Source organism: Trypanosoma cruzi, genomic scaffold, assembly GCF_000209065.1.
Source record: "Trypanosoma cruzi strain CL Brener 1047053517003 genomic scaffold, whole genome shotgun sequence".
Classification (NCBI taxonomy): Eukaryota; Euglenozoa; class Kinetoplastea; order Trypanosomatida; family Trypanosomatidae; genus Trypanosoma; species Trypanosoma cruzi.
The window spans coordinates 1-14,151 of NW_001849470.1; the positions used below are offsets into that span (position 1 = coordinate 1).

At 52.5% G+C, this 14,151-nt stretch overlaps 5 protein-coding genes and 1 pseudogene across 5 annotated transcripts, besides 6 other annotated features; all 6 read right to left on the bottom strand.

The window, feature by feature from the left end:
- Nucleotides 1–476, bottom strand: Tc00.1047053506617.5 (surface protein TolT, putative; the record flags this gene model as incomplete). Its single annotated transcript, XM_802738.1, has 1 exon — nt 1–476. A coding segment is annotated over one exon (476 nt), but the record flags the coding sequence as incomplete, so codon positions are not given.
- Nucleotides 1–10,634: a sequence feature (areas not merged during assembly with more than two copies in the genome that could not be assigned to a particular haplotype).
- Tc00.1047053506617.10 (surface protein TolT) lies at nt 1,210–2,142 on the bottom strand (the record flags this gene model as incomplete). Its single annotated transcript, XM_802734.1, has 1 exon — nt 1,210–2,142. One exon carries the CDS (start codon nt 2,140–2,142, stop codon nt 1,210–1,212), a length of 933 nt encoding a protein of 310 aa, XP_807827.1.
- Tc00.1047053506617.20 (surface protein TolT) lies at nt 2,876–3,808 on the bottom strand (the record flags this gene model as incomplete). The annotated part of the gene is made up of 1 exon (XM_802735.1): nt 2,876–3,808. One exon carries the CDS (start codon nt 3,806–3,808, stop codon nt 2,876–2,878), a length of 933 nt encoding a protein of 310 aa, XP_807828.1.
- Nucleotides 4,270–9,016: a mobile genetic element.
- Nucleotides 9,014–9,076: a microsatellite.
- Nucleotides 9,885–10,307, bottom strand: Tc00.1047053506617.50 (uncharacterized protein; the record flags this gene model as incomplete). Its single annotated transcript, XM_802736.1, has 1 exon — nt 9,885–10,307. One exon carries the CDS (start codon nt 10,305–10,307, stop codon nt 9,885–9,887), a length of 423 nt encoding a protein of 140 aa, XP_807829.1.
- Nucleotides 10,635–14,151: a sequence feature (heterozygous, non-Esmeraldo-like haplotype).
- Nucleotides 11,585–11,655: a sequence feature (A-rich).
- Nucleotides 11,729–12,871, bottom strand: Tc00.1047053506617.70 (glycosylphosphatidylinositol-specific phospholipase C, putative; the record flags this gene model as incomplete). The annotated part of the gene is made up of 1 exon (XM_802737.1): nt 11,729–12,871. The coding sequence occupies one exon, from the start codon at nt 12,869–12,871 to the stop codon at nt 11,729–11,731; it is 1,143 nt and encodes a 380-aa protein (XP_807830.1).
- Nucleotides 13,216–13,315: a microsatellite.
- Nucleotides 13,400–14,151, bottom strand: Tc00.1047053506617.90 (annotated as a pseudogene; the record flags this gene model as incomplete).

The window sequence follows — 14,151 nt, forward strand, 5'->3', positions numbered from 1 at the left end:
CTGCTCCTCCTATCGGTCTTAACATGGTTCAGCACCTCGTATGCGGCATCGAGCGTCGCAATCTCTGCTTGTTGTGCAGCCGCCTCTGCAGCCTCGCATTCGGTCACGGCAGCCTTAGCTTCATTGTTGGCTCCCCTCGCATCTCGTAATGCCTTGCTCAGTGTCACAGCCTCCGCGCCAAGCTTTTTTAAAGCCATCTCTGCTTCTTTCTCAAGCCCAGCTGCCTTCGTCGCACTTAGTTTAGCTTGCACACAATGCTGGTTGGCCTCATCCACCTCCTCCCGCGCCTTAAACATCGCCTTGAATGCCCAGTCAAAAGCCTCTTTCATATTAGTCGGTATCGCCGAAGCATTGACATCCTCAGTGGTATTAGTAGCTGTATCATCCGCCGCACACACGGAATTGGGAAAGCAGCAGCAGAGCGCAAAAAACAGCAGGGCACACAAGAAAGGGCGCATCACCATCACCGCCAGCATCGCAAAAAGTGGACTTGCTTAACACTGTGAGGCCAACCTTTGACGGCATGGGAGAGCAAGGAGAAACACGGCCACTACTCCAAACACACAGCAGCCGCACAGCAGCAGCAGCAGCACACACACACAACATGAGGCTGATGGAGCAGATGAAAGAAGAAAATATACAGACATAGGCCTGCAGCAAAAAACAAAAAAACCAGAGAACTGCACCCAAAGACCCCAGTGCGCATGCACTCATCCACAAATATGCCTCTACAAAAACAGTCGTATGCGTGTCATGCATACGCGTACTTCTGGGGCGTGTGCCGCGTGAAGAATGTGCGGAACAACACAGAGCACACAGAAGGGCAGCAGAAGCGCGCAAGATATCTTTTAAAAAGTTCCTACTATGGCATATTTCAATGTTTCACTTGTGTTGGTATATAAAAGTATATACATGTGTGTACACATGTGTAAGAATCCCCCACAGCGTGTGGGCAAGTGTTTCTCGCCGTGGAAGAAAAAGAAAAGTTACTTACAATCGCCCCGCACCACGCACAGCAAAATATTTCAAAAATTTCTCAACACAAAAAAACACTCGCAGTAGTAAAACACGGCGGCCTTTTTTAGTTTATTTTTAAATGTTTTTTTTCCTCTTTTCCTCTTACAAAAAAACCACAAAAGTAAAAAAAAAGGGCTTAGAACAAATGGACTCACCGCGCTGGGCAGCACGCCATCGCCTCGGTTATGCCGCCTAGCACAATAAGAAGCCGAAAAAGGATGCCACGGCAGCAAGCATCAGAAGCGGTGCACGCAAAAGCAATGGAATGCCGCCGCCATCCACCCGCGGTCTCGTCCTTTGAAGGCGAGTGGATGTGGAATTCCTGCCAAGCGCCGCGTCATTCCCCTTCCTCGCGGCAAATTTCTTCATCACCTCAGCAATGGCAGCCTTCTTCGCGGCCTCCGCCGCCTCCCGGTCCCTCGCTCTTCGTATCTCCTCCTCCCTCTCCCGCTGCCGCAGCAGCGCACTGGCCGTTGCGGCAACGTCTTGTGCCAAGGTCCGCGCCGCTGCCGCCTTCTCTGCTGCTTCCAGGGCTTTCTGCGCCGCCGCTGCCGCCTTCTCAGACTCCGCCTCCGCCTCCTTTGCCTTCTTTACGGCAATTGCAGTATGATTTGCCGCCTTGTCCAAAAGATCCCCTGTTCTGGAATTCCTGCTCCTCCTATCGGTCTTAACATGGTTCAGCACCTCGTATGCGGCATCGAGCGTCGCAATCTCTGCTTGTTGTGCAGCCGCCTCTGCAGCCTCGCATTCGGTCACGGCAGCCTTAGCTTCATTGTTGGCTCCCCTCGCATCTCGTAATGCCTTGCTCAGTGTCACAGCCTCCGCGCCAAGCTTTTTTAAAGCCATCTCTGCTTCTTTCTCAAGCCCAGCTGCCTTCGTCGCACTTAGTTTAGCTTGCACACAATGCTGGTTGGCCTCATCCACCTCCTCCCGCGCCTTAAACATCGCCTTGAATGCCCAGTCAAAAGCCTCTTTCATATTAGTCGGTATCGCCGAAGCATTGACATCCTCAGTGGTATTAGTAGCTGTATCATCCGCCGCACACACGGAATTGGGAAAGCAGCAGCAGAGCGCAAAAAACAGCAGGGCACACAAGAAAGGGCGCATCACCATCACCGCCAGCATCGCAAAAAGTGGACTTGCTTAACACTGTGAGGCCAACCTTTGACGGCATGGGAGAGCAAGGAGAAACACGGCCACTACTCCAAACACACAGCAGCCGCACAGCAGCAGCAGCAGCACACACACACAACATGAGGCTGATGGAGCAGATGAAAGAAGAAAATATACAGACATAGGCCTGCAGCAAAAAACAAAAAAACCAGAGAACTGCACCCAAAGACCCCAGTGCGCATGCACTCATCCACAAATATGCCTCTACAAAAACAGTCGTATGCGTGTCATGCATACGCGTACTTCTGGGGCGTGTGCCGCGTGAAGAATGTGCGGAACAACACAGAGCACACAGAAGGGCAGCAGAAGCGCGCAAGATATCTTTTAAAAAGTTCCTACTATGGCATATTTCAATGTTTCACTTGTGTTGGTATATAAAAGTATATACATGTGTGTACACATGTGTAAGAATCCCCCACAGCGTGTGGGCAAGTGTTTCTCGCCGTGGAAGAAAAAGAAAAGTTACTTACAATCGCCCCGCACCACGCACAGCAAAATATTTCAAAAATTTCTCAACACAAAAAAACACTCGCAGTAGTAAAACACGGCGGCCTTTTTTAGTTTATTTTTAAATGTTTTTTTTCCTCTTTTCCTCTTACAAAAAAACCACAAAAGTAAAAAAAAAGGGCTTAGAACAAATGGACTCACCGCGCTGGGCAGCACGCCATCGCCTCGGTTATGCCGCCTAGCACAATAAGAAGCCGAAAAAGGATGCCACGGCAGCAAGCATCAGAAGCGGTGCACGCAAAAGCAATGGAATGCCGCCGCCATCCACCCGCGGTCTCGTCCTTTGAAGGCGAGTGGATGTGGAATTCCTGCCAAGCGCCGCGTCATTCCCCTTCCTCGCGGCAAATTTCTTCATCACCTCAGCAATGGCAGCCTTCTTCGCGGCCTCCGCCGCCTCCCGGTCCCTCGCTCTTCGTATCTCCTCCTCCCTCTCCCGCTGCCGCAGCAGCGCACTGGCCGTTGCGGCAACGTCTTGTGCCAAGGTCCGCGCCGCTGCCGCCTTCTCTGCTGCTTCCAGGGCTTTCTGCGCCGCCGCTGCCGCCTTCTCAGACTCCGCCTCCGCCTCCTTTGCCTTCTTTACGGCAATTGCAGTATGATTTGCCGCCTTGTCCAAAAGATCCCCTGTTCTGGAATTCCTGCTCCTCCTATCGGTCTTAACATGGTTCAGCACCTCGTATGCGGCATCGAGCGTCGCAATCTCTGCTTGTTGTGCAGCCGCCTCTGCAGCCTCGCATTCGGTCACGGCAGCCTTAGCTTCATTGTTGGCTCCCCTCGCATCTCGTAATGCCTTGCTCAGTGTCACAGCCTCCGCGCCAAGCTTTTTTAAAGCCATCTCTGCTTCTTTCTCAAGCCCAGCTGCCTTCGTCGCACTTAGTTTAGCTTGCACACAATGCTGGTTGGCCTCATCCACCTCCTCCCGCGCCTTAAACATCGCCTTGAATGCCCAGTCAAAAGCCTCTTTCATATTAGTCGGTATCGCCGAAGCATTGACATCCCCAGTGGTATTAGTAGCTGTATCATCCGCCGCACACACGGAATTGGGAAAGCAGCAGCAGAGCGCAAAAAACAGCAGGGCACACAAGAAAGGGCGCATCACCATCACCGCCAGCATCGCAAAAAGTGGACTTGCTTAACACTGTGAAGCCAACCTTTGACGGCATGGGAGAGCAAGGAGAAACACGGCCACTACTCCAAACACACAGCAGCCGCACAGCAGCAGCAGCAGCACACACACACAACATGAGGCTGATGGAGTAGATGAAAGAAGAAAATATACAGACATAGGCCTGCAGCAAAAAAAAAAAAGATCATCATTTGTCTTGTTTTATCCATTAACCCACAAGAGAGGAACAACAATCACTGCAGTTGAGTGCCGGCACTCACAGCACACAATTCCCCTCAGCAGAGACTGCTGTAAGCCAGCACGGACACCGCAAGCACCAGCGGGGCATAAACCCACGCAGGGCTGCTGTATCCTAAATCAAATTAAAAAGCATATGAAGGTACGCGGGTGGTCCTCGTAGTTTGCGCCTCTGTAGTCGTAATGCTTGGCGCCTCCGTGGTCGTCGTGGTTTTTTTTTCTACTCTTACCAGCGCGTCTAGCTATACAGTGCCATCTGAGTGCCGAAGAGGTGGTCGAGCAACGGCAAAAGTTTCCTGCTATGAAGCAACTGCCATGGAGAGAACTTTCCGAGGCGAAAGTCCTGTTCAATGCCCAGCCGTTGACGCACAGCCAAGGTGCCTGGACATTCTAGAAGCAGATGGTGCAAGGTTTCCTGCGGGCCGATTGGCGTGCTTGTGGAAGCTGGCTGATCCTGCGGCAGCAGAGATCGCCGCATGGCACTGTTGTTTCGATGCCGTGTGGCGTCTGGGCTGTGTGCGCAGCGACTTCTGTGCTGTGCGGTGCTTCTCCGTGTGGGGAAAACCATGTCACAGAAATCACATTTGAGCTCGGAAAGCGGTGGAGGATGTTCCGGATGGAATGACCGACAGTGACTGACGAGACCCGAGAATCCCGTCAATGTGGAATCACAGTGCGGACATTTCTCCTTCCGACGGCGTGTGACGGTCCGTCCCCTTACTGGAGAGACGTCTTCCTCCCTTGCCGACGGGGGACATTGTCCGTCCCCGGTGCAGTTGGATCGTTGTTAGAGCGCATATATGCAGACTGTTCCGGTGAGATGTTGCAGAAACGGCATTGGTTTGTGCAATCTCTCACGGCCCAGTATAGTCGGCCCCAGAGCTCAGATTCCCCGCACCTTGCCCTTGCGAGGTGAACCAGTTCCTGACGGTGTCGAACTTCCTGAGTGATCAGGTCCTTACCGCTGAGATCGGATGGCCTTGTACCGCAAAGCAAGTAGCGATGAGTGTCTTGACAAATGGTACTACGCCACTTGTTGGTGAGCTGGGTAGTAAAACATGTCAGCAGATCCGTATGCCACAAAGGTGCTATTCCTTTCCGTGTATTGTCCACTTTCCATAGTCTGCGTCGCATACTGATCTGCAAGCTCGTTAGCATGTACTCCACAATGTCCGTAACAAAACTGCAGGTGCACGGACCAGCCGGCAAACGTCAGTGTCAAGAGACGCTGCCAGATCTGATCCTCCGTCCAGCCTGTCTGACTGAGCGGGCCCTTGTTTAGAGCCGCTAGAAGAGACTGACTGTCCGTAACCACAAGCAGGGCTTTTGCCTGTGCTGGATACGATGGATACTCAGCCTTTCCATGGCCGGGAGCAGTGCACGGGATTCCGTCCTGTAGCTGCATGGGCGCGCACCGCAATTTATACTGGCCTTTTCTATTATCTCCGATGAGTTGAGGGATGAAAGCAGTATTCCAACCCCTGCTGACTTGGGAACGTCGACACCGCCATCGGTCGCAAGTATCCACGAACGATGGCTGTGCAGCGCTAGAGCCTCTTCGCTGACCCTGCGCTTTTCCCTTACCAGCTCTTCTTCGTCAGTTATTGAGTGGTCTATCGGAAGTTCCACGCCGATGGTAGCCCGGTGAGCGGAGGCCGCAAACCAGGGAGGAATGGAGCTGCGAAAGAACCGCTCTTCGCGTGGTGAGCTCTCGGTGATGCCATAGTCCTTTGTGTATGCGTCTGCAAAGGCATATAGCTCGTCCCGAGATAATGGCGAGATGCGGAAACCAGCGCGAGGCGGTGGCTCGGGCGGGGGTCTCCGCATCCAGTCCATCTGACATGCGCGTGTGTTCTCAAATATGGAGAGCCGTGCGCGCAGGCAAAGGACGTGGAGCGGCGGCATATTAGCCTCCAGTAGCGCGGATTCCGGGTCGACAGTGCTCGGAACTCCGCTGACAATGCGTGCTAGAGTTGCGTACGTCTTTTGCATCTCATTCTTCGCTGAATCCGTCGCTACTGCCCATATGAGCTCGCTGCCATAGCGTAATTTGGAGCACCGTATCCAATGACGAACGTGCGTGGGTCATGTGGAGATGGTCCCGCCTCTTTGTGCGCTATGCAGCGTAGCTGCGATATCCGTTGCGAAGTGGCAGCGCATTGCTTGGTGGCCGCCACATTTAGCGTCAGTCGTGGATCGAGATCCATGCCGAGAAGCTTCGTAGTTCGCGATGCCCCCATGGTCATGACTGGGATTTGACATCCAGCCACTACCAGGGGCCACTTTCCTTCGCGATCATAATCTGACTCCGTGTGCGTGGATAGTGTGAACCAAGCAGCTTCACACTTTGACGGGTTGATGGCCAGGCCATTTTCCTGACTCCACGCATGCAGCTTTTTAAGAACCATGTTGGCAGTGGGAATGGCGTCTTCCCGGGACTGCCCCTTAACGATAATGGAGAGGTCGTCCGCATACATGTCTGCTGTGACACCCGCAAAGCTGTTCAGCAGATTGAGAAGTGGGCGTACGTAAAGGGAGAACAAATACGGTCCCAGCACGGACCCCTGAGGAACTCCTCGCAGCATGGGACGCCGATCGCTGTGTCTGTGGCCAACTCGTGTCTTCGCGTGGCGACCACACAGAAAGTTTCTAAGCCACCTTCTACAATTCACCCCCGGAATATTAGCCAGCAAGCGACTGAGGACTCGATGATCTATGGAGTCAAAAGCCTTGCTGAAATCAACCAGCACCAGCAGAGTCCGATGGGGTCTGTAGTGGAGTTGATTGCCAATACCGCTCTTCTTGGGAAGGCTCACTTGGAAATAGTGATTTCTATTATGCTCCACTTCGTGTATCAGGTGTGCCAGCCGCATCGTCGTAGTACGCATACTACGATATGCATACTGGTGGGGGTGCGGCGTCCACACCCAAAGTAATCTCTTCAGTACCATTTTCTCAGCAACCTTACTCACAATGGAGGTAAGGCTGATGGGTCGATATGACTCAAGCAGTTCCGGCGACCTACCGGGTTTTAAGAGTGGAAAGATGGTAGCGCGTCTCCACTCAGCCGGAATCGTACCGGTCGTCCAGCTGCGGTTAATGCAGCGAAGAAGGAATCGGAGGCCCTTTGACGAAATATGTCGCAGTGCCTCACTGTAGACTTCATCCGGTCCGGGGGCCTTGCCATACGGCGTATTACGTAGCGCAGCAAGCAGTTCCGTACGATTAAAAGGTGCATCAAGAGGGGAGTGAAGATGAGCAACTAAACCAGATGTGGTGGCAGCTTCGTTTTTATCCTGTGGCTCAGAACTAGATGAGAGTGAAGAACCTGAAGTAAATGTAGCGGCAGACTCGTTGTTGTTCTGCGGCCCAAAAAGAGAAGAAGAATTAATGTTCAAAGATGCACTCTGTCTGTTGATGCCTTTGGAAAACATAACTGCCTTGTGAGAGGGGTGAAATGGAAAAAAGATGCGATTGAGAGCATTCGCTGCTCTCCTTGCTGTTTTGTAAGTGTGTTGACCATCTCCTAATAACATTGATGTGGGAGATGGAAGTGATGCCCTTTTTCGTCCGGAAATGTATTTCCATGCGAGTGGCTCGCCTGGATTTAACTTGCTGATGCGGCGTAGATACGTGTTGCGCAAGCGCTCTCGGAGTAGAAGGAAGAATTGACTCCTTGTCCGTTGCATTTCTGCCTCACGGTCGGGCGTCGGTAACTGTAGATAGCGGGCCTTGCTGTCGGTAGCCATCCGCTCTGCCTCCATGAGAGTGTCGTCCCAAAGCCTGGGACCGTCCTTGTGCATGCCGCGGGGGCAGTGTCGTCGATACGAAGTTATAAGCGCTCTCGTGAAAGCTTTGATGCCGGTGGACTGCTTTTTATAGTCGTATGCCGGAAGTTGTGCGTCGAAGTCCTTGATGAATAAATCCCACTTGCACTTCCCCCAACTGTAGAAAAACTTAGGTGCCGAAGGGGGTGCCGAAGGTATGGTATCCTTAAATGCCTGATGCAGCGTAAATGTCAGCATATAATGATCACTAAGCGGCGACACGGAAGCTGACCAATCCGACACAGTCAAATGCTTTGACCATGTCAGATCGATACAGGATCGTTCTCTTGTGCCGCGGGCATACGTGATCTCACCAGGGGTGTTAACCAAGGTGAGTCCCGCATCCGTGCACAGTTCTAAAAATTCTGCGGCAACCTCGCTTGGAGAAGTCCCCAAGAATGGCTCCCACTGTGGGTGATGCATGTTGAAATCCCCGCACAGCAGGAGCGGCGACGAGGCTGGAAGGCAGTTTACTAACCGCCTGAAGAATTGCGTTGCTTGCGGTGGTGGTCTCATATAGGCAGTCGCCACAATAAGATCACGGTTCTGGTCCAGAGCAACCTGGACCACCACCAATTCAAGACTGGTGTCATGCTGGGGGATGGTGAGAGGTATACGCTTGGAGCGGAGAGTTTTCCGCACCAGCACCGCCACACCGCCTCCCTTGCCGATGCGCGACTGTGCATAGAGCAAATAATTTCCAGTGTGCATGCTGGCGATCCGCTCGGACGACCTCCAAGTCTCCTGGATGGCTATTATGTCTGCTCCTTGCGCCATTAATGTTGCGAGTTTTGACGGCGTGAGACAAGAAACGTTCATCTGGAGTACTGCTATGGGGCCTGGGTGCTGCTCAATGTCTCCGCTTAGCAGTAGCTTTTGTCGTTGCGCGTCACATACGGCACGCAAACGGTATGTATAGCGCTGATAAGCGCCGATGGAATTCAGCAGCGGATAGAAATACCGCTCCGCGGGCAGCCATGTAAATGGCTCCATCTGGTGCCCTTCCGACCAGTTTGTGCTTCGTCTGCCATCCCTCTCCGCGTGCAGCGGATGGGCGGCAGGCGCTTAGCTTCCTCTCTAGCAAAGAGAGCTAGACCCTGGCACCACGTTGAGGTGGCCGGCTGAGCCAGGGGGTCGTCATGGTCGTTGTTGTTGTTGTGGTGGTGGTGGTCTTTGTAGTCGTGGTGGTGGTATAATCGTCATTACCACTCGCTGTCACGCACACGGACGGGCAGCAGCACAAGGCAAGCACCAACAGGGCGCACAGTAGACGGCGCGTCGTCATTATCGTAATTTTATTATTGATGGCTTAGCTGATGTGAATTCTTTTTTGTTTTTCAGCAGAGCAGCAAGAGGAATAAAAAAGAAGGATGCTTGTTGGCAGTGACACGCCTTTACAATTGAGTGTAAAGTGTGACCGTCACAGTTACATCAAAATGAAGCGACCTTCTGCAATGGAAGTACATCTGCGGTTGTGCATCGCCAATGTATGATCACTTCTTTTCAAGCCGCTGCTTCTTGAAAAAAAAAAAAAAAAAAACATGCTTACTTTTTTGCTGCAAATCAAGAAATAAACTGCCTCTGTTGAATAAAGGAGATGAAAATAATGATAATATTGATAAGAAGGCAAAGGGCACACAGCGTCTTTTCGTTTTTTCCCCTCCACTCCATTATAGTACCCGAAAGTGTGACCAAAAAAAAAGCTTCAGCGTAAGCCGCATGATGCCCTGTCGGCCCCATATGCAAGCATGTCACCAATCACTCGTTTGCAAGGACCTCTCTTTATCTTCTATGTACGTTGCTTTGCCTCCGTGTTAACGTAATAGTGGCAGCCACTCTCTGAATCCCCAACTCCTTCCACGTCCCAGAAATCCATAGCGCACCTTTTGTTTTCGAAGGAATCCTTTCCTGCACTTCGTGCTGCTTCCACTGTGGAGCTGCACCAGCCCTCTTCATTTCAAGAGGCTCGGCTTGCGTTTTCCCCCTCTCCTCTTGCGTGATCATCTCCCTGCATCATTTTCTCCCATCTCTCGCTGGCGTAGCTCCCTCCATTGGCCGTGCAAAACGCCACCACCTTCTGCTGGCGTCGCTGAGAATGTCTCTGCCGCATTTGCTGCTGTTGCTTCTGCAGGAGAGGGGTGTCTCTCCACTAGCGTCTGCAACTCAATTTCGACCGCCTCTTCTTTCCTCCGCGACAATTCCGAGTCCCGATCTTCTCGTGCCAGAGCCTCTGAGGTCAAAAGGCCGTCGGCGGAGAATTGTTGCTGCCGCTGCTGCTCAGTCTTACGCTGTGATCCCATCCGACGTGCCCCATTCAACTCCTCATTGTTCTCCATCTGCGTGCCAATTGACGCCAAGGCTGGTGTGACTGCCTCACTCTCCTTCCTTTCCTCACGCTTCACAGCGACGTCGGTCGACAACATGCCTCCAGAAGATCGCTGCTGTGTGCGCAATGCCTGTGGCGGCTGTTCGAGTCTTGCGTACCCGCCATCGCACACTGTCTAAAAAGCCTATTTTCCGCCCATGTCTTGTGGCCCCTTGCAAGGCTTCTGCTGGCCGTCACGGGAGGAGGGGCACTGTTGGTGGCCGTTACCTGCTGGCGCGAAGACAGGGGGCATTTGCCTCCTCCATAAGACGGAGGGCACGGATGCACCTTCCTTGAGACTCAAACAAGACGTTCCTTTTCTTCTCCTTTTCCACAAGATGCAGAAGCCCATGCATCGCAGAGGCTGTCTCCGCCTCGCTCCGGCAGGAAATTGCGTCACGGAGTGAGCAAGACGCGAACCGTGCGTGGCAGAGGCGAGGCCCCCACGTCCGCCGATGTGCCTGCGGCGATGTGGCGAGGCAGCGGCCGTAAGTTTGAGCGTGGCGCAAAAAAAGACAATCCGCGCGACAGCGGGCGAGTTGCCCACCGCCCCTCATTTCTCGGAGAGGTGGCGTACGACGAACGGGGCGGCACGCAAGAAATGGCCTCAAGCATTCGAATACGCCGCAGCACTTCGCCCCTCGGACCACCCCGCTGAATCACGGGCACACGCGTCGACAAAGTCAGCGGGAAACGGCTTCCTGCAGAGGGCACCGGCAACGACCAGTTTTGCACGAACCACTGCCCCGCGTCCTGCACCGGGGACGCAAAGGGTCGCGTCCGCAAAACACAGGAGCTGCAGCGCGGTGGTGATCCCGTCCGCCGCCAAGACGTCCTCGACCTAAGAAGGAAAAATGCCTGAATGCGTGAAGAAGGCAAAGTAGTACGGCACCCGGTCCACCTTCCTGAACACGTGGCGGCGTCTCTCCCGCAAGTTCCGCCAGCTCAACTCAGCACGGAGCCCGCGTTCAGTGGGTCGGTAGACCGACAGGGACTCCCGCGTGAGGCGCACCACCGCACGCTCAAACGGTCTCGCACAACAGCCGCGCAGGCCCTATCGTGGGTATTTGAAAACGACAATGCCGCCACCGATGCCCCCAGGCCCACGAACCCGCCAAACTAGAATGTGGAACACGCCACAAATGCACGCATGCTACTGGGCGGTATTGGCTGCTGCTCGTGAGGATGGCTCATCTCCGCAGCGCCCTGCCTCTACACGGCCACTTCGTATAAATCAACAAAAAAGAATGAGAAATTTCAGCAACGTCTCCCGTAAGCTTGCGGAACGCCAACAACGCAAATAAAGTGGATGGACAGCGAGAAGTAACCGGCATCAAATAGAAAGAGAAAAACAAAACAAAGCAAAAAAAAAGCCCAGTAATAATTAAAGAAACAAAAAAAAAAAACGATTAAATGTGAGGAGTGGGAGAAGACTCACCCACCCCCCTCACGGCCTTTCTCATTGCCGCGTCACTGCAGCTAACCCTCATTCAAAGACGGCGCTACCGAGGAATCTTCACATAGGCGTGACGCGCGTAGGATGTTAAGGTATACACACATGCCAACGGCATTTGTCTCCGTCGTGCCGTCCATTATCTGACAGCGGCCCAGTTCCACGCAGTCCAGCATAAGTATGTTTCCGTGTGTGTTTATCCCTGATGGAATCATCACCTTCATACCATCCAAAAGCCCATTTGCATTCAGCAAATAAAACCACTCAAGCAGGGACGGGTTCACACGTGTTGCCACGTCATAAATACTCGAGGCAACCTTCCTTGATATCTTTGGTAAGATACCAATAAAAATGTTACTCTTGCGTGGCGTAAAGACAGCCTGTGTAACGTGCAGTTTTGAAGGCACGCCAGTCTGGGGATACTTTAGATCGTCCAGTAGCAAATTATCGAGGGCCTCCAGCAGCTTACTCAACGAACCCTGATCTACCCATCGAGATACCATACATTTAGAGCGAATCCGCGCCGCGGGGTATGGCAACCCATTCTCTCCACTGCTCACCACAAGAAAGATGCGACGCCTGGACGAGACCCTCCACAAAATTTCCAACGGCGTTGTGAGCGGCACATTGACGAGTATAAAGCGATCTGAAAGGCGGTCCAACTCCCCAAGAAACTTACCCTTCCCGTCACTGTCATCCGTGAGATATAGGTGTTGAAAATCCAGCACAATAAATTCATTCGCAGAGGAGGGGTCATTGAGAAACGCCTTCACATCTTCAATCACATCAGCCAGAGGCACAGAGATTTGGGTGTGTGATATGTACAGTCGGCTGGCGTCCTCTGGGTTTGTCGCAACGCGCAGGTCCAGATAGCGCACACCGTAGTCCAGCTGCGCGCGTACAGACATCCCTTGACACTTTGACCAAGATGCACAGATCCCGCGAAAAAAGAAGCGTGACAGAGAAGCAAGCACCGAGTCACCAAGAAGAAACCCCGGCGCGTCCGCAACAAATGGTGAATCCTTGCGAATGCCGTACGATGCCGCGTTGTGAGAGCCTAAAAGACACAATTGTGTTATGGCCATTTCGCCAATAAACGAGCGCAGGTCATGCATCCAGCTCTGCGGATGCCATTCGGTGTTTGTGAAGTCGTCACTCTCCGGCAGCATGTATAGCAGGAATCACGAGTGCTGGCGCCAAACATCCCAGAAAACAAAAAAGATGCAATGAAGGTAGACACACACAAAAATAGAAAAGGGGAGGACACACCATGGGCCATGTGAAAAAAAGTGCTTCAGGCATGACACGCCAGGCAGTAGTCACATAAGAAACCACTCCACTCCTAACCGTTTTTCCCGTTTCTGTTTACCCTGCGTATGTAATAAAAAAATAGATATAACAATATATATTGAGGTGGAATAACAATAACACCGTAATACAAGCCGGTCCCCTGACAGCAGTGGTTTGCCCGGCGATCATACCCAAAATAAGAAGGGGAAAAGCAGATGAACTCAATAATAATAACAATAATAATAATAATAATAATAATAATAATAATAATAATAATAATAATAATAATAATAATAATAATAATAATAATAATAATAATAATACCTCAAATAAAAACCACAATAAAAAAAACGACTTTCTTTTCCCCCTCCACCCGCAGCACTCCTCGTGAATTTGGAGCCCAAACTTCACTCCGACACAAACGAGCGCTTAACGCTGAAGGCAAGTTTGCCCTGGCTGCTGTCCAACAACACCCTCACAGTGCTGTTCGGCGGAAGCTGCTGCGCAAGAATCATGCGGCTCACCTCGGTGGTGATGTATTTTTCAACCCAGCGGCGCAGCGGGCGGGCGCCCATTTCGGCATCAAAGGCATTCTCCAGAACAAAATTTTTCGCCTCATCGGTTACTTCCAGCAAGATGTCCTGGGACCTCAGCCGTCCGTTCACCTCCGCAACAATAAGATCAATGATTTCGTGAAGCTCCCCAAAGCCCAGCCTGCGAAAAAGTACAATGTCGTCAAGGCGGTTGAGAAATTCCGGGCGGAAGTAGCTGCGCACCACCTGCCAGACCTTCTCACGCGTCGCCTCCAATCCCTTTGGTGAATTCCCCACGTGGACAAGGTGCTCAGACCCGAGGTTGGACGTCATGACGACGATGGCATTGCTGAAATCAACGGTCCTTCCGTGCGAGTCCGTCAGCCGGCCGTCGTCCAGCACTTGCAGCAAGACATTGAACACAGATGGGTGTGCCTTTTCCACCTCGTCCAGCAGCACCACTGTGTGCGGGCGACGGCGCACGGGCTCCGTCAGCTGCCCGCCTTCCTCGTGACCCACGTAACCCGGGTGGGTGCCCCATGAGGCGAGCGACGGCGTGCTGCTCCATGTACTCGCTCATGTCCATGGCGCACATATGCTTCTCGTCGTCAAAGAGCTCTGCCGCA